This window comes from Heloderma suspectum, chromosome 2 (genome assembly GCF_057233095.1).
Source record: "Heloderma suspectum isolate Gila_16-S chromosome 2, 16-S_ref, whole genome shotgun sequence".
Classification (NCBI taxonomy): domain Eukaryota; kingdom Metazoa; phylum Chordata; class Lepidosauria; order Squamata; family Helodermatidae; genus Heloderma; species Heloderma suspectum.
Genome location: NC_139459.1, coordinates 355,956,399 through 355,982,311, shown reverse-complemented (window position 1 = coordinate 355,982,311; position 25,913 = coordinate 355,956,399). Strand labels below are relative to the sequence as shown.

Sequence of the window (25,913 nt, the reverse complement as noted above, 5' to 3'; positions counted from 1 at the left end):
TCAATAGCTTATCCTAAAATACAGGACTGTTGTGAGTTTCTTTGAAGAACGTTGAGGGATAAATGTAGGTGAAGGAATAGGAATACCTGCCACGAATGCACCCTTCGCAGTGCCAGCTTCTCTCCACCCACCATCCTTCTCATATTCAATGGAGATGAGTTGGCAGCATGTAAGGTCTGTGCCACAGCCTGGATGGAAGTGTAAATACTGTAGGAGTCTTGAGACAGGATCTTTTCAATCACATCCGGTGGCAATTTCTCCCAGTTCTCATTTTCTGTACAACACTTCCAGGCTTTCACAGACAATGTATTCCTTGAATATGAACAATGAAATACTGTCTCCCCAAACTGCTCGATAGCATTGAGAAATGATTCAAAATTGTCATATTGTGTCCTTCTGTTTTTCTTGATTAAGAAGGACAAGGAAACTTGGGTGTGCTGGAAATGGTCAATGTTGTATAACATGCTTATGCTGGTGTCCTGCAGAGCTGTTGCAATCAAAACTTTCCCCACAGATGATTTTGTGACCTGTTCAACTCTATGAATGATTGATATTACAATTAGGATGATCCGAGAGTCCACTGGAAAAACAACTACATTGACCCGAGTGTCCATAAAATGTGAAACTATATCGAATGACCTTTTTACCCAATCCAACACTGGAATTCTTCCTGAGAAGGCAAGGCAAATTCCATTTTTTAGGAGCACAGGTGGAAAGCTTCTCATGAACCTTTCTCCATTGTCATTTTCTGGAGCCAGGAGACTGATCCAAGTCCATCTGAAATGCAGGAGCAGTTGGACAATCCCCACGTAAGGAGGTTCTGGTTTGGGGACCATCCGGTAAAAACAGGGGAACTCATGTCTATCCCTGGGAACTTGACTGACAAACCCATAACTGACCTAGGAAAGAGAGAAAGAGATGGGTGTACTCAAAAAAATGATATGCGTTTTCTCACTTCAGTCTAATGGAGAAAAGTAACATTTTTTGTTGGACACACAAGGATATATTCTTTTTTCCCATTTCAGCAAGCTGAAAAACAGGTGGAAAGCAGAACAAGTTTTCAGGGAATTTCGGAGAATTTCAGCAGGTTTGAAAACTGCTGGTTGTCCCATCCCTTCCCATATCACAGAAGGTAAACTCATCTAGCTCAAAGAAAACTAACTTGGCAAAGGGACATACAAGGCACAGATAGTACCAATCACATATTTTCCCCCAGAAAGCAAGCCAAGTAAATTGGCGATGCTTAGAGAAACACATGCAGGGGGAAAACACCAACCTCCACGCCCTCCCCAGCAGTATAGCCAAACAACACACACATATGCTGCTGGGATCTGAGCTACGATTACTGGACAAAGAAGGAGATCTTGGGCTGTGGTGAACAGTTCAATGAAAATGTGTCTTCTGTGAAAAAGGAACATTCTCTGTTGGCCATAATTAAGAGTAAAACTTAACTGTAAATAAAACACTTAATATACTCCTACAAGCCTCAAAAGGGTTATTGTAGAATTGGAAGAAGTTCAGAAAAGGGCAACCAACATGGCTGGAGTCACTCCACCGTGGGACAGTGTTCCTTAGAATAGAAGGTGTTTATGGGGAGCAATGTGAAGGGTGTACAGAATTATGCATGATGTGGAAGAAATGGATAGGGAGAAAAACTGTCCCATATCACTGGAAATTCATGGCAGATAACTAATCATGTGGCTATCTATGGCCTCCTCTATTGAGGCAGAATAGAGCTGGAGAAGACTCTTATGAATCCCCTGGACTGCAAGGAGGTCCAATCAGTCAATCCTAAAGGAAATCAACCCTGAGTGCTCATTGGAAGGACAGATCCTGAAGATGAAGCTCAAATATTTTGGCCACCTAATGCGAAGGGAAAACTCACTGGAAAAGACCCTGATGCTGGGAAAGACTGAAGGCAAAAGGAGAAGGGGACAGCAGAGGATGAGATGGCTAGATAGCATCACCGATGCAATGAATATGAACTTGAGCATGCTCCGGGAGAGAGCGCAGGACAGGAAGGCCTGGCGTGCTATGGTCCATGGGGTCACAAAGAGTCGGACACGACTTAACAACTGAACAACATATGTATGCTACGGACGACACTACCACAAGATGGTCAGTAGCTTGGACGGCTTCAGAAGGGGATTAAACAAATTCATGGCAGATAAACTATCAATGGCAATGAATCAGGTGGCCATCTATGACCTCCTCTATTGAGACAGGATGCCTCTGTATACGTGCTCACTTCCTTCTTGCAGGGTCGCTACAGGCAGATCGTTGGCCTGGACTCAAAAGGCTTTTGCTGGACTAGATAGAGTTTTGGTCCAGTTCAGCATGTCTCTTATGTTCCTATCAGAGGTGGATATCATAGGGATAAACCCAAACTGGTTCGATCCCCTCTGAAGCAGCCCCTATCCTGGCACATTTCATCCACATCTGCCAAATAATAAACAAGTTCCTGGCAGTTCCCATTAGAAAGAATGGAAGACCAAAAGTCACATGCAGACACACACACACACACACACACACACAGAGCACGGAAAATCCTGGATGAAGTTTTCTGGCACTTGAAGGGCACAAACATATCCTAAGGGGCTGCTATGCCTACAGATAGCATCCATGAGAGTCAATGGGAGCAGGAAGCCTCAGATTTCCAAACCATGACTCAGGTTTGACAACGACTCAAAGCAGACTGGCGCCAAATCAGTTGGAGCAGAATGGGGCCGGTTTCCCAGCACTGAATCAGCATCAGTTCAGTGCACACTCACACTGGGGTCAGTGCACACCTCTGCTCTGCAGCAGTTTCCCCTCTTTCCCCAGCAACGGTTGTCAGTGATGCCTTGTTGTAGGAAGGGCCGGGCGGGAGGGGGATTTTCAACTGGGTCTATTCACTGGGGGAAAATTACATAACAAAGAAATGTGGATTCTTGTCCACAAACACATATGCCATAATAAATATGTAATTGTTTCAGATGGGCAAGACTCTTTATCCTTATTATAAAATGGAAATGATACAAAGGTAATTTAATTATGAGGAATATTTTATATATAGTCTGGAGAGACTGTTGGATGCAGGTTGATAGAGGGCTCTCTCTCTGGCCATGGGGCGTACACCCATTCCATGTGTGTTTTTACTTAAACAATGAAAAAAAAAGTTGGATCCAGCCTAAAGTAATCCGACTTACATCCCAATGAAATCAATGTATAATTTAGCCCTGATTTAAGTCCCATTGATTGCAGCAGCATTTCAGTATGGCTGACTTATGGTGCTTCCAGATGATGATTTTTATCGGAGGAGCAACAGGTGATGTCTTCATTTTGTAACCCTCCCATGTTTCACCAACTCCTGTTATTGTGGCTGTTTTCATACCATATAGATGTACATTAAGTAAACAAACAAACACCAGTCCATATAGCTGCAGAGTGACTTTGGAGTGCTAGTATTGGGAGCTTTCCACCAAGAAGCACCCCTAAAATAGATTCAACCCAATATCAAACACTGAAAATTCACTGCACCCTTTGTACCGTTTCAAACTCCCCTGTGCAGAGATGACAGCAGGACCAAAGTAGGGGTGTACAAAACCCTGCTTACCTGTCTCCGCTGGGGTCTGCAGGTTGGGGGAGGTGATCTGTTCCTCCCCCTGGAATCCTCAACGGAGGGGGAGGCGATCTGTTCCTCCCCCCCGGAATCCTGCCCGTCCAGCTCCGCTCTGCGACCAGTCTGCGGAGCCACCAGCCGGGCCAACCCGCAGCGGGGCCTCCAGCAACTGCCAGGCTGCTGCGGATGCAAATGGCGTCCTGCGTAGGGGCCATTTGTAGCTGCAGGAGACTGGGAAGCGGCCAGAGCTGCCGCTGTAACTACCCCCGCAATTCATCCGCTGCTGGAGCTGCCACCGCCAGAGCTAAAAGCCAGGTAGGCCCCGTTTCCGGGGCTTACGCAGGGTGGTGGGGCGGGTTGCTCCATTCCGCCACCGATTCTGGGGGGCTGAATTCACTGGAATTCGGCCTCCCTGGGATCCGTGGTGGAATTCTCTAGCATCCCTAGACCAAAGTAATATGGAAAGTAAAACCTCTCTCAAACCATGTTCAATTCTTTTGAAAGTACTACCTGTCTCCAGCCTTACTTGGTGATGCCCAGCCCAATGCCACCTTCTGGGCTTCTCTGACCAAGCGGAAACAGACTCGGCCTACATCCCTCACCCCCATTCACATACCTGTGGGATCTTGTAGATGTCCAGCATGGCTGAAATCTTGGTGGAGATTTCGGAGTCGGCCCCTTCAAGGACAGCCAGGAGGTTATTCTGTCTTCCACAGCTGAAGTTTGGAACACGTTGCTCCCCAATAGACTGCAGATCTACCATAGCCTTGTAAGTTAGTCCTGCATGGAAATAGTTCTCATAGATATTGTATCCCAGGGTGACATTGGGCAAGAGCCTTGGATTCTGGTTGATCTCACGAATGGCAAACAAGAAGGGCAGGATGGACCAGTACCTCATTTCTTTCACACTGTAACAAATACAGATGTTCTCAGATTTTCATTCTCTAGTCCATGAAAGCATATGACATTCTTGCATCATTTATTAAAAGGTCCTTTCTAGGCAATAGAAATCTCTGCCCTTTAAGATCTACACTCTCATTGACATCAGTGGGAACTTCCCTCCCAATTCAGAGGGCCATATCCATGCAGCAGGGTGTGTGTGATTTCTGTGAGGAGCATGACAGAGAGGGAAAAGTTTACATTCCCCCTCCATCTCCCTTTGTAGTCATGTACCCAATACTCATGTACCTAGCAGAGATTCACTGTGTCCCCTCTGCTAAAAAGGAAAATCTGGAGAATAGGAATTCAGAGTTGAGCACATCATCACTTACAAGGGGAATTGTATAGAGGGAGGCTCTGAGAAAATGAACGGATCAAATGCAATGTTTGCGATAGATGTGATCCCACCGATCAGGTAATCTCCTGGCCTGTAAAAATTAAATGCTCTGTTTTCTTCATTTATCCCACTCAATGGGCACTTTGTCTTCAGCATCCCACATGGAACATGGAGCAAGAGAAGAAGCAATAGCAGCAGCAGCATGCTGGGAAGTTCAGCTACAGTCCCCTTCTGCTTCCTCTGTGTCTGCACACAGAGACACAAAACGCTCGGGCTGGTCTGAGGAACAACGAATTAGGAGCCAGCCTCTCTCCCCACTTCAGTGCCTTGACTAAAGAAGCTGTGGTCTGGAGTGGCCTTGGCAAGGAAGGGGCAATAGGGTGCCCCGCAAAAGATTGCCAGAAAAAGAGGACAAAAACATTTGCACATGCAATTTTATATGCCTAGGTGCAGATGCAGAAATAATAACTAATGTTTAAATGGAAATATAAGACATCTCACCATAGTGGAGAGACTGCCAAGGTGACCTGTGTACCTGCTCAGTTTGCTGTCCAGGTTCTAATGCTAGGAACCTTCAAAGCCCTGTGTCTTCTCCCTCCTTATGGTTCTTTATTTCTAAAGCAGACATGGTTGAGAAAGCCAACCTAAGATAGAACACCTTCAAATTCAGGACTGTCCTCTGCTAGCTCTCCAAAATAGAAGATTGTCCTCTGTAATGTAGGACACATGGCCACCCTAGTAGGGGATGATATGAAAACTCACATCAGCACAGTCCCTGCCTTCCCTACATCTCCCCCCAGGCTCTGAGAGGCTCAGAAGCTATTTATGCACCAGTGTTCCAAGTTCTGGATGAAAAGTCACCAACTATTGCTCTTGATTCAAGGTTCCTTGCATCATTTTCAAAAGTGATCTTTGGACATCAAAATCCCTCAAGCTTTGGTGAGAAGTGGAATAATAAATAACCATGATTTGTATAATTATAAGAGAGGAGAAATCACTTTGGCAAACTTGTTTACTCTCTCTCTCTCTCTCTCTCTCTGACTCCATGGGCATGTGCCCATCTGGAGAAAACATGTTTGCACCATTCACTGGTGTAAATCTATTTCAAGATTCAGTGAGGCAGCAACTCAACAAGCTTTGACTGGCATTAGCTAGTTAACTTCCCATTTCATTTCATTTTTTTTAAAGCAACTGGCCATTTCTGAACTTTTTTCTGCTTGGTTCATGAATGAATATACTCCAACACTGATATTGGACATTGAAGTTGATGTTGTTCTTTGGCCCACCTTGGGGTGGTTTTACTCATGGCTGGACCACTTGGCAGGAGCCGTCCTGGTGTTCAAGGAGTTTCAAGAGATTACTGGGAAAATATGACTTATACTTCTCCATAAATACAGCCCTAAAGTCTGGATTCCCATATGTCCAGGATATAGGAGTTACTAAAGACATGAGTTGTGGCAAAATTCAGCTGACTTTCAGGGGAAAAATGAAAGCAAATTCTTGATGTATTTAGTGTTACAATATGTCAATAAAATTAGTGAATGGATGAATTCATGTACTATTATTTTTATTTATTTAAACTCTTGCCCCCCTTTTTGGGCAGACCCCCCCCCCATGGCTTACAACAATAAAATACATAAAAACAATTAAAATATTAAAGGTGAAAAAATAGAAAAACAATAAAACAACAGTAAAAGTCAACAATCAAACCAACAACAATGTATTAGTGTCAAAGATCATCAAAATCAATATGAAACCTAAAAAACTCAATTAAAACTAGTAAAATGACAAAATACTATGTTCCTTCTCTCAAGAAAATAACATTTTTTCCTCATCTCCATTGAAATCCTGAGAAACCCTTCCACAAGAAGTCGCATTCCTTGAACAAGCTGATACCAAAGTGGTGGAACTGCTTCCCAAGAAGGCTCTGTTAATCATGGGGAAATCAGCTTTTCTCTGCATTCCCTATAGAAGTTGCAATATAAGAAAATGTGTTCAACTGATTCTGTTCCTCCAGCACCAAAGAAACTTTTCTGTTCCCTAATGGGGTTTTACTAAATCATCCATTTTATCGTGCCGATGGCAGCACAGCAAAACAGGCAAGAGCAAATGCTCTTCTGTACTTTGGAATGGTTAATGTGTACAGATGTGGCACTGCAGTGATTCCATAATTTTTAGAATTATTATATTTTAGTGTAAAGTGATGGAAAATAAGCTTCATTTGCAGCAGTTCTCAGATGCTGTTGATCTACGTCGATTAGTCTTTGAACAAGAAGAAATTGGGCCTTCTCAAGCCCATCGTTGCCCATGACTTCTGCAGAGAAGCCTAGCCTATGTATTTTCTTCTCAGTTGCTCTCATCCAGCAGGCAACATAGGAATCCGAAAGCAGTAAAGGGAGATGGTTGTCAGGAACTGCTAGGAAGAATAAACTTAACCACCGCTTGAAGGCATCAATCCAAACCTTGTATTCAGCTGATTGGATCCCCACTTCCAGATAGATTGCTGGGTTCCCCACACCAGAAGGAAGGCCCAATAGCTTCCTAACAAATACAGACTGGATTCTTTCCCTTTGGGAATAGAATCCCGACATCCAAACAGGAATGCCATGAGTGAGCTGGGTCAGAGTCTTAGCTCTGTAAATTTGTATTGCAATGGGGATGAATTGACCACCATGCAGAAAGAAGAATCTTGAGATCAGCTGCTGGCTAAGGTTTGCTGAATCAATTGCCTGCCTATGTTGCTCAGACCAGAATCCGGTGCTCTGCATTTGTATTTTATATGGTATTTTATATGGGAAATAATGCCTCGGTATTTTATATGGGAGACTTGCTTGATGCTGTTACCATTTGAAGCCCATTTATATTGTTTACGGGCTTTTGAGAACACTAAAACATTTGACTTGCTGTAATTGATAGTCAAGCTGTTCTCGGAGCAATAAATCACAAATGCAGACAAGAAGGGATTGAACCCAGTTCTGGAAAGTGACAGCAGTACAGCATCATCAGCATGGAAAAGTAGCAGTATCTTAGCCTTGGACAGCTTGAGAGCATGGGAATCAACAGTGCAAAGACAAGAGGCCAAATCATTTACAAATACATTGAAAAGAAAAGGGCCCAAAATACAACCCTGTCTCACACCCCGTGTAACATGGATTCGATTAGAAACTTGTCCCTGCTGCCCACATCTAAGTCTAATAGCCATCCGATTATACAATGAGGAACGGTTGGCACCTGTCCATAGAACCTGCATATAATTTAGATGATGGCAATTCCCTCAAGACCAAATCAAAGGCAGATTTAAGATCAATAACGGCAGTGAAAAACTGCCCACCAGGAACTGAGGGATGTTTCTCTGCCAAGTGAGCTAAAACACAACAATGGTCTAAAGTTGAATGGCCAGCTTGACACCCAATCTGGTCCTCACTTGTTATACTAGTCAATCATCAAAACACCTGCCAGTTTAAAAGACCAGATGATAACACTATCTCACGTTGGTCCAAACTCCACAATGCCAGGAAAAGGGAAGCTAAGGCTGATCCCTGAGCAATACAGTTGCTTCATAAGGCAATACAGGACCGGGACAACATGGAGCATCTTTGCTGGTCCCAGGCACTCCACCCTCCCCATGTGGACTTGGGACTGAAAGACCCAGGAAAAGTGTGGGTGCATGGAGGTAAGTTGTAAGTAGGGATGTACGAATCCCTTACCTGTTTCCGGTCAGGGCATCCACTGTAGGGGGGAGGTGATCTGGTCCCCCCCCCCCCGGAATCCTGCCTGGCCGGCTCTGCTCCACCACCATGCCACGGAGCCACCAGCCAGGCCGATCTGCAGCAGTGCCTCCAGCCGCTACCGGGGTCATGCAGACACAAATGGCGTCCTGCGTAGGGGACGCCATTTGCATCCCTATGCTAGCAAGAAAAAAATCTGGCTGGGTGACCAGCCAGATGGGTGAATAATAAATTTATTCATTATGAGAAGATAGGATAACCTGGAGAAGATGCTGATGCTAGGGAAAGTGGAAGGCAAAAGGAAGAGGGGCCTACCAAGGGCAAGATGGATGGATGATATTCTGGAGGTGACGGTCTCGACCTTGGGGGAGCTGAGGGTGATGACAGCCGACAGGAAGCTCTGGCGTGGGCTGGTTCATGAAGTCACGAAGATTCAGAAGTGACTGACCAAATAAACAACAACAACATCGCCCAGAGGGGCTGAGTGACCAGCCAGATGGGTGATTAATAAATGTAATAAATAAAATAATAATAATAAAGGCAGGGACGCAAATGGCAGCAGCTACAACAGCCGCCATTTGCGGCCACAGCAGCCTGGAATATGACCCGGAGCTGCCGCCTCCACTGCTGCCGGAGCCGCTGCCAGGCAGGTCCATTCCAGGGATTTCGGTGGGCAGCGGGGGGGGGTATTCCATTCCACCATGGACTCTGGAGGGGGGGTGCGGATTCTTTAGGACTGGAGTCCGTGGCGGAATTCTCCAACATTTCTAAAAATGATACATCCGAACAAAGGAGGCCGCCATTCGCAATGCAGCACGAATGGCAGCAGGTAGGTGCTCTGTTCCGGGCCCATTTCGCGGGGTGGGGTGGCGGGGGGCTTCGTTCTGCCATGGATTTCGGGGGGCCGAATGCACTGGCATTTCGCCTCACCGAGATCCATGGTGGAATTCTCTGACATCCCTAACCCCATCCAGATTAAGGATGGATGAAAGTCCCTTACCTGGTCCCGCAGCTTCCTTCGCGGTGGGGGGGAGGCGCTTCGGTTCTCCCCCCGAAATTCTTGGTGGGAGGGAGGCGCCCCGCCCCTCCCGGCCAAATTTCAGGCTGGGGGGGAGGCGCCCCATCCCTCGCTGCCAAAATTCAGGCCGGGGGGGAGCACCCCGTCTCCCCAGCCAAGAAATCAAAAAGTAAATAATAAAAAAAACTCATGTCATAGGCTACGTAACGATTTATGTAGCCTATCACAGCTACATTTTCAAAGTCAGCCGTGATAGGCTACATACATCTTTACATAGCCTATCACGGGTGACTTTGGAAAAAAAAAAACGCGTACGCAAATGGCGGCACCCATGGGCGCTGCCATTTGCATTCCTTGTTTGGGCAGGGGTAGTCTACGTAAAGATTTACGTAGACTACGGCGAAAATAAGGGCAACGCAAATAGCAAATAGCGTTGCCCTTATTTTCGCTGTAGTCTACGTAAATCTTTACGTTGACTACCCCTGTCCAAATAAGGAACGCAAATGGCAGCTCCCATGGGCGCCGACATTTGCGTATGTGCTTTTTTTTTTTTCAAAGCCAGGGCAGATGTCCACTCAAGTGCTGGGGAAAGCTGTGCAGAAGCATCAAAGATCTGCGACTGCAATCCTAAAGAGCCTTGCCTGGGAGTAAGCCCCATTAGGCACCATGAGATGAATGTCTGAGTAATCATGCATAACATAATTGCACTATAGATTCTATCAAAATATATGTTGAAATGGTTTATGAGATGATGGGGGGGGCTCTAGGAAGTGGTGCTGTTTTTGGTGGGGTTTGGTGGGAACAATCAGCTTCCATACTAGGAGCAGAGTAGCCAGGCAATTTGTTTCTCTCCATGGGCAAACTCTGTTCTTCCCAGACACGTTGCCACTGGGAAGCTAATTCCGAAATCAGGCTGTGGAACGCCATGCCAAGGGACCCCAGGTGGGCTCCCTCTTTACTGTCCCTGTCCTGGCAGGCAAACAGACTTTCAGTCAAGCAGGCCTTTGGCATGCCTGCAGGTCACTTGGGCTAGGCGCTGTTTTTATTCTGTTATGTTTGTGTTTTTAATTGTGCTTAAATGTATTTGTTGCAATATCATTTTAATCAAAGTCTTATTCATCCATGATTGTCAACAAACCTAAGTGCCATATTCTTGGCAGGAAGGTGAAGTACTTATAAACAAATAGGTCAAATCTGATTACGTTGACAAGCATTTATCTGTGTTATTTCATAGGAGAGCAAGGCGGTGCACACGGCCCCTCTCTCCCATGTGATCCACACAACAGCCGTGTGGGGATGATGAAACTGGGAGACGGTGACTGGCCAAAAGGTTTTAATTGTCGTGAAGTGCCCAGAGAGCTTCTGCTATTGGGCAGTATACAAACGAAATAAATAAATAAACAATAAATAAAAGTTATGCAGGGAAATTCATGGCTGGGTTTCATGTGTCTAGTAGGTCTTGGTCCCAACACTCTTACCTAATGACCCCAATCTCCAAAGACAGATAAAGTAAGATTTGGCCATCAAGGAAGCATTTGAAAAAGAAACCCCTCAACTCCGCAAATGGCTCATGGGCACTTGGTCACACGCTAAATACTTGAAACACCAATATTTCTTGAACAAAGATCACTGCCTGCGCACGGACCCTCCCCTCCTCCCACTAGCAGTACAGTAGAGAAGGCTCAGCTATTCCTTGTGCATCCGCCATATCATATTCATTTCTTCTGCAATAACCTTCCTGCACTTGCTTCTGAAGCAGGTGCATCCAGAAAGAGAGTGCAAAACTGTCCTTCTCAAAAAGATTCACAGAACGTGACATAGTAGCTACACTAAATATGGGGTGAATCACTTAATTTCTTTCCTGGCATTTCCACAGATGAAAATAATAACAATGATACAAACATCAATGATGATGATGATAATAATACAATAACAAAAGCAACGACCTGTTGCAACAGGGAGTTTTGTATCTAATAATCATAGCCTCAGAGCCACATTGAAAAGCCATCCAGCCTTTGGAAACTTGTAGCAAGCTCTGAGCATCAGGCATCTTCTCCTTTGCACTTCCCATCAGAAGGCACGTCCCCAAAATCCCTCTGTGTGTCTTTCAAGAAGTAGCATTGAGAAGCAGCACAATGTAAAAAATAATATGAGCTAGGGAGCTGCCATTATTAATTCAGACCATTGGTCGACATAGCCCAGTTTCACACACCCTGTCTAGCAGCAGTGGCTTGATGGTTAGAATATGTTCTTTTAAAACATTTTAATGGTTTTAATTATGGGATTTTATTCTTTTATCTTGTTGTTCACCACTCTGAAGTCTTTGATGTGGAGCGGTATAGAAATATTGTAACATAAACAAACAAACAGTGCAACCCTATGCATATTTCGACAGACAACAGTCCTACAACTGGTGGGGACGAGGGAGAGGACCTTTTCTGTGGTGGCCCCCACTCTGTGGAACTCCCTCCCTAGGGAACTCCGTCATGCCCCCTCTTTAATGAGCTTCCGTCATGCATTAAAAACATGGTTGTTCAGGCAGGCATTTGGGGTGGGTTAGGGTATTTTAGAAAATGTTTTTATTGTAGAATTTTCTTGTTTTAAACTGTTTTATTGCATGTTGTACATCGCCCAGAGTGGCTGGGTGACCAGCCAGATGGGCGATTAATAAATTTAATAATAAATAAATAAATAGCATACCCCAGCCAGAATGATGGGAGTTGTAGGACTTTTCTCCATCTAAAAATGCATAGGATTGCACCCTAAATGTATTCAATGTGTCCTTCCTCCCTTCCTTGTCTCTGGGAAAGAATCAGAAATTACCCTAGGTCTGATTCTCTCTCAACATTCCCTGCCATGCTGAACGCTTTTTCTCCAACTGGGATCATGACCAGTGGGACAGCTGGCTAATTTTCAAACATTAATGTAAAAGACTTCTGGGCCCCCACAATGTAGATGGCCTCATGTCTTCCTTCAGTATTGATGCACACAACTCACATTCCTCTTCTCCCTGTCCACCACCACCACTCCATGCTTTACAATTGCATCTACATTTTTGAGATATTTGACAACCTCCTCCCTCCCCCCCACAAAAAAAAAATGTTTGCCGAACCTCGTTAAAAAATTAATGCTCTCAGCATGTGCAATTCCACACGTTGAGCTCCCTTAATTACATCATAGCACCATCATGACTACAGGATAAAAATGGAGTTCACTTCTGCTGCCCTGATGCTGAGCACATTTACTTGGGAATAAACAGCATACTGCTATTTAAAAAAAAGGAAAAGAAAAGAAAGGGTCACATGTGCTGAAAAATAATAAAATGAGGATCTGTAATGATATCTATACCTAGCTGTTTATAGCCCCCTTAATATAAACTGTGTTTTTAAAATACTAAGAAACAAAAGATTCTGCAGTGAATACTTTCGACCCAAGCATGCCTGTGTGCTACTGCTCCCATCACCCGCTGATCTCTGGGAAGTCATTTGGGGTGGGGGGATTTCTGCAGGGGCGCAGACTCTTGCCAGAGATCCCGCACCACTGCTGGGAGCTGCCCAGCGATCTCAGGTGCTGAGAGTCCTGACCGAAGAGTCCAAGAAGAACCTCGCAGTGGGCAGCATATGAAACAGCAGGCTGTGCACTAACTAGATGGTGCCTAGCATTTGTGTATCCTCCCGAAGAATCTTTCCCTCGAAGGAAAGGAGGACAAAATAGGGATGAGAGCTACCAAACTCAGGGACTCCACTTCAAAGGGGAGCTACCAGAAAAGAGAGATTCACTATCCCCACTACTAGAAAGGAAAATCTAGAGAACATGAATTCAGAGTTTGGCACCTCATCTCTTCAAATTCAAATCTGGCAGAGGGAGGCTCAAAGAAAACATATGGGAAATTGAGTATTTGCTGTAGCTGTGATTGCGCCGATCAGGTACTCTCCTGTTCGGTAAAAATTGAATGGGTAATTCTGATCACTTCTCACATCGAACAGGCATTGTGTATTCAGCATCGTGCAGGGAATGTGCACCAACAGAATAAGGACCAGCAGCAGTATCTTACTGGAAAAGGTGCCCACACTCTCCTTCTGTTTCTCATGCGCGCATGCATAAATAAACGCTCCTGGGACTGGTCTCAGGAACAAATAATTGGAAGCCAACCTTTCTCAGTGCTGGAGTACCTTGACTAATAAAGATGTAATCTGGCTTGGCCTCAGCAGTAAAGGCATCATAGGGTGGCCAAATACACATTGCCAAAAAAGAGGACAAAACATTTGCATATGCAATATTATATTCTTGTTGTTCAGTCGTTAAGTCATGTCCGACTCTTCGTGACCCCATGGACCATAGCACGCCAGGCCTTCCCGTCCTCCTCTCTCTCCCAGAGTGTGCACACTGCTCAAGTCCATATTCATTGCATCAGTGATGCTATCTAGCCATCTCATCCTCTGCCGTCCCCTTCTCCTTTTGCCTTCAATCTTTCCCAGCATCAGGGTCTTTTCCAGGGAGTTTTCTCTTTGCATTAGGTGGCCAAAATATTTGAGCTTCAGCTTCAGTATCTGTCCTTCCAATGAGCACTCAGGGTTGATTTCCTTTAGGATGGACTGATTTGACATCTTTGCAGTCCAGGGGACTCGTAAGAGTCTTCTCCAGCACCACAGTTTGAAAGCATCAATTCTTCGGCGCAAAGCCTTCCTTATAGTCCAGCTCTCACAGCCATACATTACTACTGGGAAAGCCATAGCTTTGATTGGACGGATGTTTGTTGGCAAGGTGATGTCTCTGCTTCTTACTATGCTGTCTAGGTGTGCCATAGCTTTCCTCCCAAGGAGCAAGCATCTTTTAATTTCATGGCTACAGTCACCGTCTGTGGTGATCTTGGAGCCCAAGAAAATAAAATCTGTCACTGCTTCCATTTCTTCCCCTTCTATATGCCAGGAAGTGATAAGGCCAGATGCCATGATCTTCCTTTTTTTAATGTTGAGTTTCAGACCACCTTTTGCACTCTCCTCTTTCACCCTCAACAAGAGGCTCTTAAGATCCTCTTCGCTTTCTGCCATTAGGGTGGTATCGTCTGCATATCTGAGGTTGTTGATAATTCTCCCGGCAATCTTAATTCCGACCTGTGATTCATTCAACCCGGTACTCTGGGTTGTACAGATGTACTCTGCATATAAGTTAAATAAGCAGGGTGACAATATAAGGGTTTTCCCGCCTCCCAGCTGAGCAGAGCAGAGCAGAGCAAGCTGCTCCAGCTGGTCCAGGGACTACAGAAGCAGGCAAGCTCCCAGAGAGCGAGCGAACAGAGTGAGCGAACAGGGGGAGCAAACAGGAGTTGGCCAGGGGAGTTGCAGTGGTTGAAGAGACAAAGGAGACAAAGGAGACAGAGGCTAAGAGGTAAGTGGGTTGCAGGAAGCCCAGGGCGCTGCCCTTTATCCTTCTGACTGGCTGTGAGCTCACCAGGAGCTTCTGAGAGCTCCAACTGAATTGGAGGGGTGTGGCCTGAGTACTCCCAGCAGCTGACTGGGCGGGAAGCTTCAGTCTGTTTCCCGCCTCCCAGCTGAGCAGAGCAGAGCAGAGCAAGCTGCTCCAGCTGGTCCAGGGACTACAGAAGCAGGCAAGCTCCCAGAGAGCGAGCGAACAGAGCGAGCGAACAGGGGGAGCAAACAGGAGTTGGCCAGGGGAGTTGCAGTGGTTGAAGAGACAAAGGAGACAAAGGAGACAGAGGCTAAGAGGTAAGTGGGTTGCAGGAAGCCCAGGGCGCTGCCCTTTATCCTTCTGACTGGCTGTGAGCTCACCAGGAGCTTCTGAGAGCTCCAACTGAATTGGAGGGGTGTGGCCTGAGTACTCCCAGCAGCTGACTGGGCGGGAAGCTTCAGTCTGTTTCCCGCCTCCCAGCTGAGCAGAGCAGAGCAGAGCAAGCTGCTCCAGCTGGTCCAGGGACTACAGAAGCAGGCAAGCTCCCAGAGAGCGAGCGAACAGAGCGAGCGAACAGGGGGAGCAAACAGGAGTTGGCCAGGGGAGTTGCAGTGGTTGAAGAGACAAAGGAGACAAAGGAGACAGAGGCTAAGAGGTAAGTGGGTTGCAGGAAGCCCAGGGCGCTGCCCTTTATCCTTCTGACTGGCTGTGAGCTCACCAGGAGCTTCTGAGAGCTCCAACTGAATTGGAGGGGTGTGGCCTGAGTACTCCCAGCAGCTGACTGGGCGGGAAGCTTCAGTCTGTTTCCCGCCTCCCAGCTGAGCAGAGCAGAGCAGAGCAAGCTGCTCCAGCTGGTCCAGGGACTACAGAAGCAGGCAAGCTCCCAGAGAGCGAGCGAACAGAGCGAGCGAACAGGGGGAGCAAACAGGAGTTGGCCAGGGGAGTTGCAGTGGTTGAAGAGACAAAGGAGACAAAGGAGACAGAGGCTAAGAGGTAAGTGGGTTGCAGGAAGCCCAGGGCGCTGCCCTTTATCCTTCTGACTGGCTGTGAGCTCACCAGGAGCTTCTGAGAGCTCCAACTGAATTGGAGGAGTGTGGCCTGAGTACTCCCAGCAGCTGACTGGGCGGGAAGCTTCAGTCTGTTTCCCGCCTCCCAGCTGAGCAGAGCAGAGCAGAGCAAGCTGCTCCAGCTGGTCCAGGGACTACAGAAGCAGGCAAGCTCCCAGAGAGCGAGCGAACAGAGCGAGCGAACAGGGGGAGCAAACAGGAGTTGGCCAGGGGAGTTCGGCAGGGGAGGTCAAGGGGGAGGCCCCTAACATTTTTTATTTTATTTTATTTTATTTTTTTTTTACTAACTTTTTTTCATTTATTTGTCTTGTAACACACACTTCCACACCAGTGGGACTCTGCTTTTAACCTCTACTGAGTAGAGGAGCAGGCACAGGCTAGTCTAGAACAATCACAAAGCTAGACACAAAAAGGGAAAAGAGGCTATGGAAGGACAAGAGTCTCCAGTGGTGGTGACCTGCAAGGTGTGTGCAATGTTTGTTTTCTTGCCTGAGAACAATATGGCCTACACCTGCAACAAGTGCAAGTTGATCACGCTGCTGGAGGAAAAAGTAAGTGGACTGGAGCGGCGACTGTCAACCCTCCGGGGAATAAGAGAACACGAAGAGTTCTTGGACAGAATGGGGGAACTACAGCAGCAAAGGGCAGACCAGAAGCTTGAAGAGCAACAGCAAGATGAGGCAGTGGGAAATGCTGAGGTGAAGAAAAATGGAGTAGAGGATACTCCTTGGAAAACGGTGACAGTTAGGAGAAGAAGAACTAGACGACACTCTGCACCAGTGGAAGCGGTGGAGCTGTGGAACCGATTCCAGGTACTTGCAGATGAGACTGGAGGACAGCCTGCAGAGGAAGAATCACAGGGGAACCTGCATGAGAGTGAGCAAGAGGCTAAAGGTCAGTCAAACAGAGGCGATGAAACCCAGGCCTACAAGAAGAAGAAGAGAAGAGTGGTAGTAGTGGGAGACTCCTTGCTGCGTGGGATCGAGACCCAAGTATGTCGCGAAGACCCGTGGACTCGCCAGGTATGTTGTCTCCCGGGAGGACAGATTAGAGACGTGACTGAAAGGTTGCCTGCACTCATAAAGCCCACTGACAGGTATCCCTTTCTTCTCATCCATGTGGGAACAAATGATACCGCCAAGCGGAGCTACGAAGAGATCACGTCAGACTTTGAAGCTTTGGGAAGGAAACTCAAGAACTTTGGGGCCCAGATAGTTTTCTCATCCATCCTTCCAGTAGTTAGAAGAGGGATAGAAAGGGAACGAAAAATACTCCAGGTGAATGACTGGCTACGAAGGTGGTGCCGACGAGAGAGATTTGGATTCTGGGACCACGGGCTATACTTCCTGGAAGATGGGCTGTTGGCTAGGGATGGGTTGCACCTCACAAAGGCTGGGAAGAATGTGTTTGGCCACAGCATGAAGAACTTCATCAGGAGGGCTTTAAACTGAATCCTACGGGGAAGGGAGATGTAATGTTGGGGGTAACAATGGACGTAGGCGCATGCACTGCAATGGAGAGAACAGCTCTGATAGCGTCCAATAATAGTCTTCAGACACAGGTAGGAAGAAAGCCAGACTATGAAGCACATGGTCTTCGATGTCTATATACTAATGCCCAGAGTATGGGAAACAAACAGAACGAACTTGAACTCTTAATACAGAAGGGAAATTATGACTTGATAGGTATAACTGAGACTTGGTGGGATGACTCTCATGACTGGAATACAGCAATTGAAGGATATAACTTGTTCAAAAAGAACAGGAGGAACAGAAAGGGAGGCGGGGTTGCACTGTATGTGAAAAATACATATCTCTGCACAGAAATACAGGAGGAGGAGCTTGGTTGCCCCATCGAGAGCATCTGGGTTGAAATAAATGGAGCAAAGAATAAAAGGAACCTGGTGGTCGGAGTCTACTACCGGCCACCCAATCAAGGAGAAGACAAGGATGAAACTTTTGAAAAGCAAATAGCCAATGTTTTAAGGAAGCATGATGTAGTAGTAATGGGGGACTTCAATTTCCCCGATATTTGTTGGGAGACAAATTCTGCAAAACATGGCCCCTCCAGGAAATTCCTGACTTGTGTGGCGGATAACTTCCTCCTACAGAAAGTAGAGGAAGGAACTAGAGGATCGGCTATCCTTGACTTGATCCTAACCAACAGAGATGACTTAGTGGATAAAGTAGCAGTTACAGGAACTCTGGGGGAAAGCGACCATGTTGTACTTGAGTTCTTGGTTCTAAGGGAAGCAAAAGCCGAGTGTACTCAAACGCGTACCCTGGATTTTAGGAAAGCTGATTTTAATAAACTCAGAACAATGATCAGTAAGGTCCCATGGCAAGCAATGCTAGCGAGAAAAGGAGTCCAAGATGGGTGGGAACTTTTAAAAAAGGAAATTCTCAAGGCACAATCACAAACAATTCCAACAAGAAGAAAAGGTGGAAGACAACAGAAGAAGCCAATGTGGCTTCACAAAAAGCTTAGGGATGACCTGAAAACAGAAAAGGACACATATAGGAAGTGGAAAGAAGGCCAAGTAACAAAGGAAGAGTACAGGCAGGTAGCACAGAATTGCAGGGATGGCGTCAGGAAGGCTAAAGCGGAGAACGAGGTAAGGTTAGCGAGGGATGCTAAAAACAACAAAAAGGCTTTCTTCAGCTACGTGCATAGTAAAAGGCAGAGGAAAGAAATGGTTGTTCAGCTATTAAATAAGGATGGCAAAATGATAACAGAGGACAAAGAAAAGGCAGAGGTGCTCAATTCCTACTTTGGCTCAGTCTTCTCCCAAAAGAGGGTCTATGACCCCCCTGGCAAAGGCGAAGTACAGGCTGAAGGGGCAGGATTGCAGCTTGAGATCGACAGGCATATGGTCAAGGAACACCTCATTACTTTGAATGAGTTCAAATCTCCAGGGCCAGATGAACTGCATCCTAGAGTCATAAAGGAACTGGCAGAAGAACTCTCAGAACCACTGTCTATTCTCTTTGAGAAATCATGGAGGACCGGGGAAGTGCCAGATGACTGGAGGAGGGCTAACGTTGTCCCTATCTTCAAAAAGGGTAAAAAGGAGGTACCTGGGAACTACAGACCAGTCAGTCTGACATCAATCCCTGGGAAAATTCTGGAGCAGATGATAAAGCAATCCATCTGGAAGCACCTTGACAACAATGCCGTGATTACTCGAAGCCAACATGGATTTGTCAAAAACAAGTCCTGCCAGACAAATCTGATCTCATTTTTTGATCAAGTCACCTCCCTTGTAGACCGTGGGAATGCTGTAGACATCATATACCTCGACTTCAGCAAAGCTTTCGACAAAGTGCCCCATGATCTCCTGATGAGCAAACTAGCTCGAAGTGGGCTAGATGAAACCACGATCCGGTGGATCCACAGTTGGCTACAGAATCGGACTCAAAGAGTGCTTATCAATGGGACCTTCTCAAGCTGGGGAGAGGTAACGAGTGGGGTACCGCAGGGCTCAGTCCTGGGCCCAGTGCTCTTCACCATTTTTATTAATGACTTGGAGGAGGAGGTGCAGGGAATGCTGATCAAATTTGCAGATGACACAAAATTGGGAGGGATAGCTAATACTTTGGAAGACAGAAACAAAATTCAAAGTGATCTGGATAGACTGGAGTGCTGGGCAGAAAACAACAGAATGACATTTAATAGGGACAAATGCCAAGTTCTGCACCTAGGAAAAAGAAACCAAATGCACAGTTACAAGATGGGGGATACGTGGCTCAACCACACTACGAGCGAGAAGGATCTTGGAATTGTTGTCGATCACAAGCTGAATATGAGCCAACAATGTGATGTGGCTGCAAAAAAGGCAAATGCTATTTTGGGCTGCATTCATAGAAGCATCGCTTCCAAATCCCGGGAAGTACTAGTTCCCCTCTACTCAGCACTGGTTAGGCCTCATCTGGAGTACTGTGTCCAGTTCTGGGCACCACACTTTAAGAAGGATGCAGACAAGCTGGAGAGGGTTCAAAGGAGGGCAACAAAGATGATCAGGGGACTGGAAACAAAGCCCTATGAAGAGAGACTGAAAGAACTGGGCATGTTTAGCCTTGAGAAGAGAAGACTGAGGGGAGATATGATAGCACTCTTCAAGTACTTGAAAGGTTGTCACAGAGAAGAAGGCCAGGATCTCTTCTTGATCATCCCAGAGTGCAGGACACGGAATAATGGGCTCAAGTTACAGGAAGCCAGATTCCGACTGAACATCAGGAAAAACTTCCTGAGTGTCAGAGCAATACGGCAATGGAACCAATTACCTGGGGAGGTGGTGGGCTCTCCCACACTGGAGGCCTTCAAGACGAGGCTGGACAGCCATTTGTCAGGGATACTCTGACTTGGATTCCTGCATTGAGCAGGGGGTTGGACTCGATGGCCTTGTAGGCCCCTTCCAACCCTACTATTCTATGATTCTATGATTCTATGATTCTATGCAGCCTTGTTGTACTCCTTTCCCAATTTTGAACCAATCAGTTCTTCCATGTCTGGTTCTTATTGTTGCTTCTTGACCCTTGTACAGGTTTCTCAGGAGACAGGACAGGTGATCTGCTACACCCAACTCTTTAAGAATTTGCCACAGTTTGTTGTGATCCACACAATCCAAGGCTTTAGCATAGTCAATGAAGCAGAAATAGACGTTTTTCTGGAATTCTCTTGCTTTCTCCTTGATACAGCGAATGTTGGCAATTTGATAGGGATGTACGAAAGTCACTTACCTTTTACGAAATTTGATTCACGGTGGGGGGGAGGCGCTCCATCCCTCCCCCCGAAATTCTGGCCCGGTGGGAGGCATCCCGTCCCTCCCCCCCGAAATTCTGGCCGGGGGGAGGCTGGCCGGATCTGCAAATGGCAGCGGCCATAGCCGCTGCTGTTTGCGTCCCTGCAGTCAGCCATGATAGGCGACGTAAATGTTTATGTAGCCTATCACGGCTGAGTTAAAAAAACAAACAAACTGCGCGTACGCAAATGGCGGCGCCCATGGGTGCCGCCATTTGCGTACCCGTGTTTTGTTTTGTTTTTAACTCAGCTGTGATAGGCTACATAAACATTTACGTAGCCTATCATGGTATTTTTTAAAAAATCTAGCCGTGATAGGCTAAGTAAATTTTTACGTAGCGTATCACGTTGTTGTTGGGGTTTTTTTTAAACTTGGAAATGGCGGCGGCTGCCGCACCGCCACCGATCCAACACCACCAGGGAGATTAGCTGAAGGTAAGGCCTATACCGGGGGGGGGGGTGAGGGGGCAGACCGTTTCGCCATCGATTTTGGGGGGCTGAATTCGCTGGCATTCGGCCTCCCCAAGATTCATGGTGAAATTCTCTGACATCCCTATGATTTGATCTCTAGTTCCTCTGCCTCTTCGAAACCCAGCTTGTACTTCCGGTAGTTCTCAGTTCACATGCTGCTGAAGCCTAGCTTGTAGGATTTTGAGCATAACCTTGCTGGTATGTGAAATGAGCTCAATTGTACGGTAGTTTGAACACTCTTTGGCATTGCCCTCCTTTGGATTTGGAATGTAAACTGACCTTTTCCGGTCTTGTGGCCACTGTGGAGTGTTCCAAATTTGTTGGCATATTGAGTGCAGCACTTTAACAGCATCATCTTTTAGGATTTTAAATAGCTCAGCTGGAATACTGTCATCTCCGCTAGCTTTGTTGTTACTAATGCTTCCTAAGGCCCACTGGACTTCACTCTCTAGGATGTCCGGCTCAAGTTCAGTGAGCACACTATCATGGCTATCAGGGACATTCAGATCTTTCCTGTATAGTTCTTCTGTGTATTCTTTCCACCTCTTCTGAATCTCATCTGCTTCTCTTAGGTCCCTCCCTCCTTTGTCCTTTATCATGCCCATCTTTGCACAAAACATTCCCTTGAGATCTCCAGTTTTCTTGACTTGTTTTTACTGACTGTATAGAGCTTCTCCATCTTTGGCTGCAAAGTATATAATCAATCTGATTGATGTCCATGTGTGGAGTCGCCTCTTGTGCTGTTGGAAAAGAGTGTTTGCTATGATCAGCGTGTTCTGTTGACAAAACTCTATTAGCCTTTGTCCTGCTTCATTTTGTACACCAAGGCCATGCCTGCCTGTTATCCTGGTGATTTCTTGACTTCCTACTTTGGCTTCCAATCCCCTATGATGAAAAAGACATATTTTTTTGGTGTTAATTCTAGAAGGTGTTGTAGCTCTTCATAGAACCGATCAACCTCAGCTTCTTCAGCCTCAGTGGTTGGGGTATAGACATGAATTACTGCGATGTTGAATGGTTTGCCTCGGATTCATACTGAGATCATTCTATCGTTTTTGAGATTGTACCCCAGTACTGCTTTTCTCACCCTTTTATTGACTCTGAGTGCTACTCCATTTCTTCTAAGGGATTCTTGCCCACAGTAGTAGATATAATGGTCACCTGAATTAAATTTGCCCATGCCTGTCCATTTAAGTTTGCTGATTCCCAATGTGTCGATGTTCAATCTTGCCATCTCATGTTTGACCACCTCCAGCTTACCTTGATTCATTGATCTTACATTCCAGGTTCCTAAGCAATATTGTTCTTTACAGCATCAGATTTTCTTTTCTTTTCACATGGAGAAATAATAACTATTGTTTAAATGGAAATATAAGACCTCTCAGTATAGTGGAAAGCCTGCCTAGGTGACCTGTGTACCTGCACAGTTAGCTGTCTAGGTTCTATTGCTGGGGACTTCAAGGCCCCTGTGTCCTCTCCCTCCTTGTGGTTCTTTATTTCTAAACCAGACTTGGTCTGGACAGCTCATCTGAGAGAGAACACCTTCAAAAGCAGGACTGTCCTCTGCTAGCTCTACGAAGTGGAGATTTGTCCTCTGTAATGGAAGACACCTGGCCACCCTCAAAGGGGATGATATGAAACCTCACACTGGCATGGTCCCTGCCTTCCCTGCATCTCCCCCCAGACTCTCAGAAGCTCAGGAGCTATTTATGTGCCAGTGTTTCAGGGTTCACATATGGGCAGTTGCCAGGTATTGCTCTTGATTCGAGGTCCCGGCCTTGCATCATTTTCAGAAGTGATCTTTGGAAATCAAAATCCCTCAAGCTTTGGTGAGAGGTAGAATAATAACCATGATCTGTATAATTATGAGAGCAAAAATCACATCTGCACACTTTTTTACTCTCTCCCTCTGGCTCCATGGGCAAGGGGCCTCTCTGGAGAAAACATGTTTGCACCATTCACTAGTATGAGTCTATTTCATGAGTCAGTGAGGGAACAGTTCAGCAAAAAATTGACATTTACAAGTAAACTTTGAAGTTCATTTCATTTTTAGAGCAACTGACCATTTCTGAACGTTTTTCTGCTTGGACCGTGAATGCATATACTCGATTCATCAGTGCAGTTGATTTAGTTCTTTGGCCTAGCTCAAAGGTGGTTTTACTCCCATCTGGACAACTTGCCATGTACTACTCTGGTTTTTAAGGAGTTGAAAGATGTTACTGGGAAAAAAGGCATATCCTTCTCCATAAACACAACCCTTCAGTCTGGATGCCCATGTGTCCTACTCTTCATGTATTGAGTGTTACAATATGTCAATAAAATCAGTATAATTATAGGGCTGTCGGAGAATTTGTCCACGAATCTCCAGGAGGCCGAATGCCAACGCATTTGGCCCCCTGAAATTGGTGGGGAAATTCTCCGACAGCCCCCCGCCCCCCCTGGGATGGGACTTAGCATGGCCGAATGTCCCTCATGGCGGCGGGTCCCGGTGGCGGTTCGGCGGCTTTTCGGTGGCGGCGGCGGCCAGTCTTCCGACCGGCTGCCACCACCGCCATTTCCAAGTAAAGTAAAAAAAAAAAAACACAACGTGATAGGCTACGTAAAGATTTACATAGCAAATCACGGCTGACTTTTTTTTAAAAAAAGCACATACGCAAATGGCGGCGCCCATGGGCGCCACCATTTGCGTTCCTTATTTGGGCACAGGTAGTCTACGTAAAGCTTTACGTAGACTACGGTGAAAATAAGGGCAATGCAGCCCCTAAGCTCAGAACATCCTCCTAAGCTCAGAACTGATGCCACAGAGTGACAATATCAAGGAGGCCAAGTCTCATCTCGCTAAACCACTGAGGCGCCTGCCACAAGATACTCTCCTGTCTTCTGGAGAGGAGAAGTTCAAGGCACCCAAGGTTAGCATCACTGGCATGTGGCTGGGCTGGCAGCCAGGCCTATTCGTATTCATTGCCTGTCTGTGGCAACATGCAACTGTGTCTATATATCAGTGGATGGTGTGCCTTGCTGCCCCTGTGCCAGCCCCATGCAGGTAGGGGAGGGGAGGGATGTACGAAAGGTACTTACCTTTCTGTGAATTATGCTGATGCTGGGGAGGAGGCATTCCGTCCCTCCCCCCGGAATCCTGGCCGGCTGGCTCCGCTCCGCAGGGAATCTACGGAGCCGCCGGCCGGCTCCGCCAGCAGCCGGACATCCGACCGCTGGCTAGCGGGGACGCAAATGGTGGCGGCCGTAGCCGCCACTGTTTGCGTCCCTGCAGTCAGCCATGATAGGCTACATAAATGTTTACGTAGCCTATCAAGGCTGATTAAAAAAACCCAAAAAAACGCGCGTACGCAAATGGAGGCGCCCATGAGCACCACCATTTCCATTACTTATTTTGGCATGTCTTAGTCTACGTTTTTTAAAAATCTAGCTGTGATAGCCTACGTAAATCTTTACGTAGCCTATCATGGTTTTTTTGGTTTTTTACCTGGAAATGGCGGCGGCGGCAGCTGGTCAGAAGACTGGCCACCGCAGGCGCCAGAGCCGAACCGCCGCCGGAGCCACCGCCAGAGCCGCCGCCACCAGGAAGATCTGCCTAAGGTAAGTCCCGTCCCGGGGGGGGGGGGCGTTCTGCCACCGATTTCCGGGGGCCGAATGCGCTGGCATTCGGCCTTCCCAAGATCCGTGGCGGAACTTTTGTACATCCCTAGGGGAGGGTTTGAGGAACGCAGAGACTACTCTGCCCACATGGCTCTCCAGCACTGCTGCCCCTCCCTTCAAACAGTAGACCTGGAACTCAGAGCCACCTCTGAAATGCCCCACGGTGCCCTGGGGGGTTGCCAGATCTCAACTTATGGCCTGTTATTTCTGGCCCTGGCCCATTGTCTCCAGGCTGGAACCGGGCTGGGGTGGGGGGATTCTCCTGGCCAGAGCTTGGTGCCAGCTGCAGACTGTTCTCCCCAACTTCTTTTCTTTTTTACAAGTTCTCCTGGTGGCCGGCACTCCGGCCCCCCCCTGCCCCCAGCTGTGGTGCTGCTAAGTGTTCCTCCTCTGGGGGAGGGATCCAGAGTGGGGCAAAGTGCCGCCCCTCCACCTCCTCTCTCAGGTTCGGACTCCTGCTCCTTCTCCTGTCTTCCCTGTAGAGCTCTGAGCTGAGCTCTGAGCAGTACAAAATGCGTCCCCAGGGTCCTGAAGCCCTGCTAGTTTTCCTCTCCTCACACTTCTCCTGGTGCTGTTTCATTGGGTGGAGGGAGAGGCCAGTGCTGGGCCAAAAATTTCTCCTCCATTTTTTTCTACCACTCTCATTCAATTTGATCGAAGGGAAATTGCTTTGGAAAAGAAATTCAATGGTGAAGAAATTTCGGTGAAATTCTCATGGGTTGGGGTTGGGTTTCTTGGGGTTATTTTAGTTAGGAGTGAGCACCAGTGCCCTATTTTTCAATGTATGATCATCTCTCTGGCATCCAGCAGCCTCCGCAGCTTCCCACACTTCAATAAAAGCCCACTGGAAGATACCATGAGGGAATTTCTGCGGTGGGGCTTTTTC

At 46.8% G+C, this 25,913-nt stretch overlaps 1 protein-coding gene across 1 annotated transcript in view; it reads right to left on the bottom strand.

Moving 5' to 3' along the window:
* LOC146355523 (vomeronasal type-2 receptor 26-like) overlaps nucleotides 1-25,607 on the bottom strand; it is a 44,525-nt gene extending 18,918 nt beyond the window's left edge. Inside the window, exon 1 of the mRNA XM_084829923.1 lies at nucleotides 25,348-25,607. Within this exon, the coding sequence (XP_084686049.1) occupies nucleotides 25,348-25,607 (260 nt within the window). The remainder of the gene's footprint in view (nucleotides 1-25,347) is intronic.
* Nucleotides 25,608-25,913: the final 306 nt, after the last annotated feature.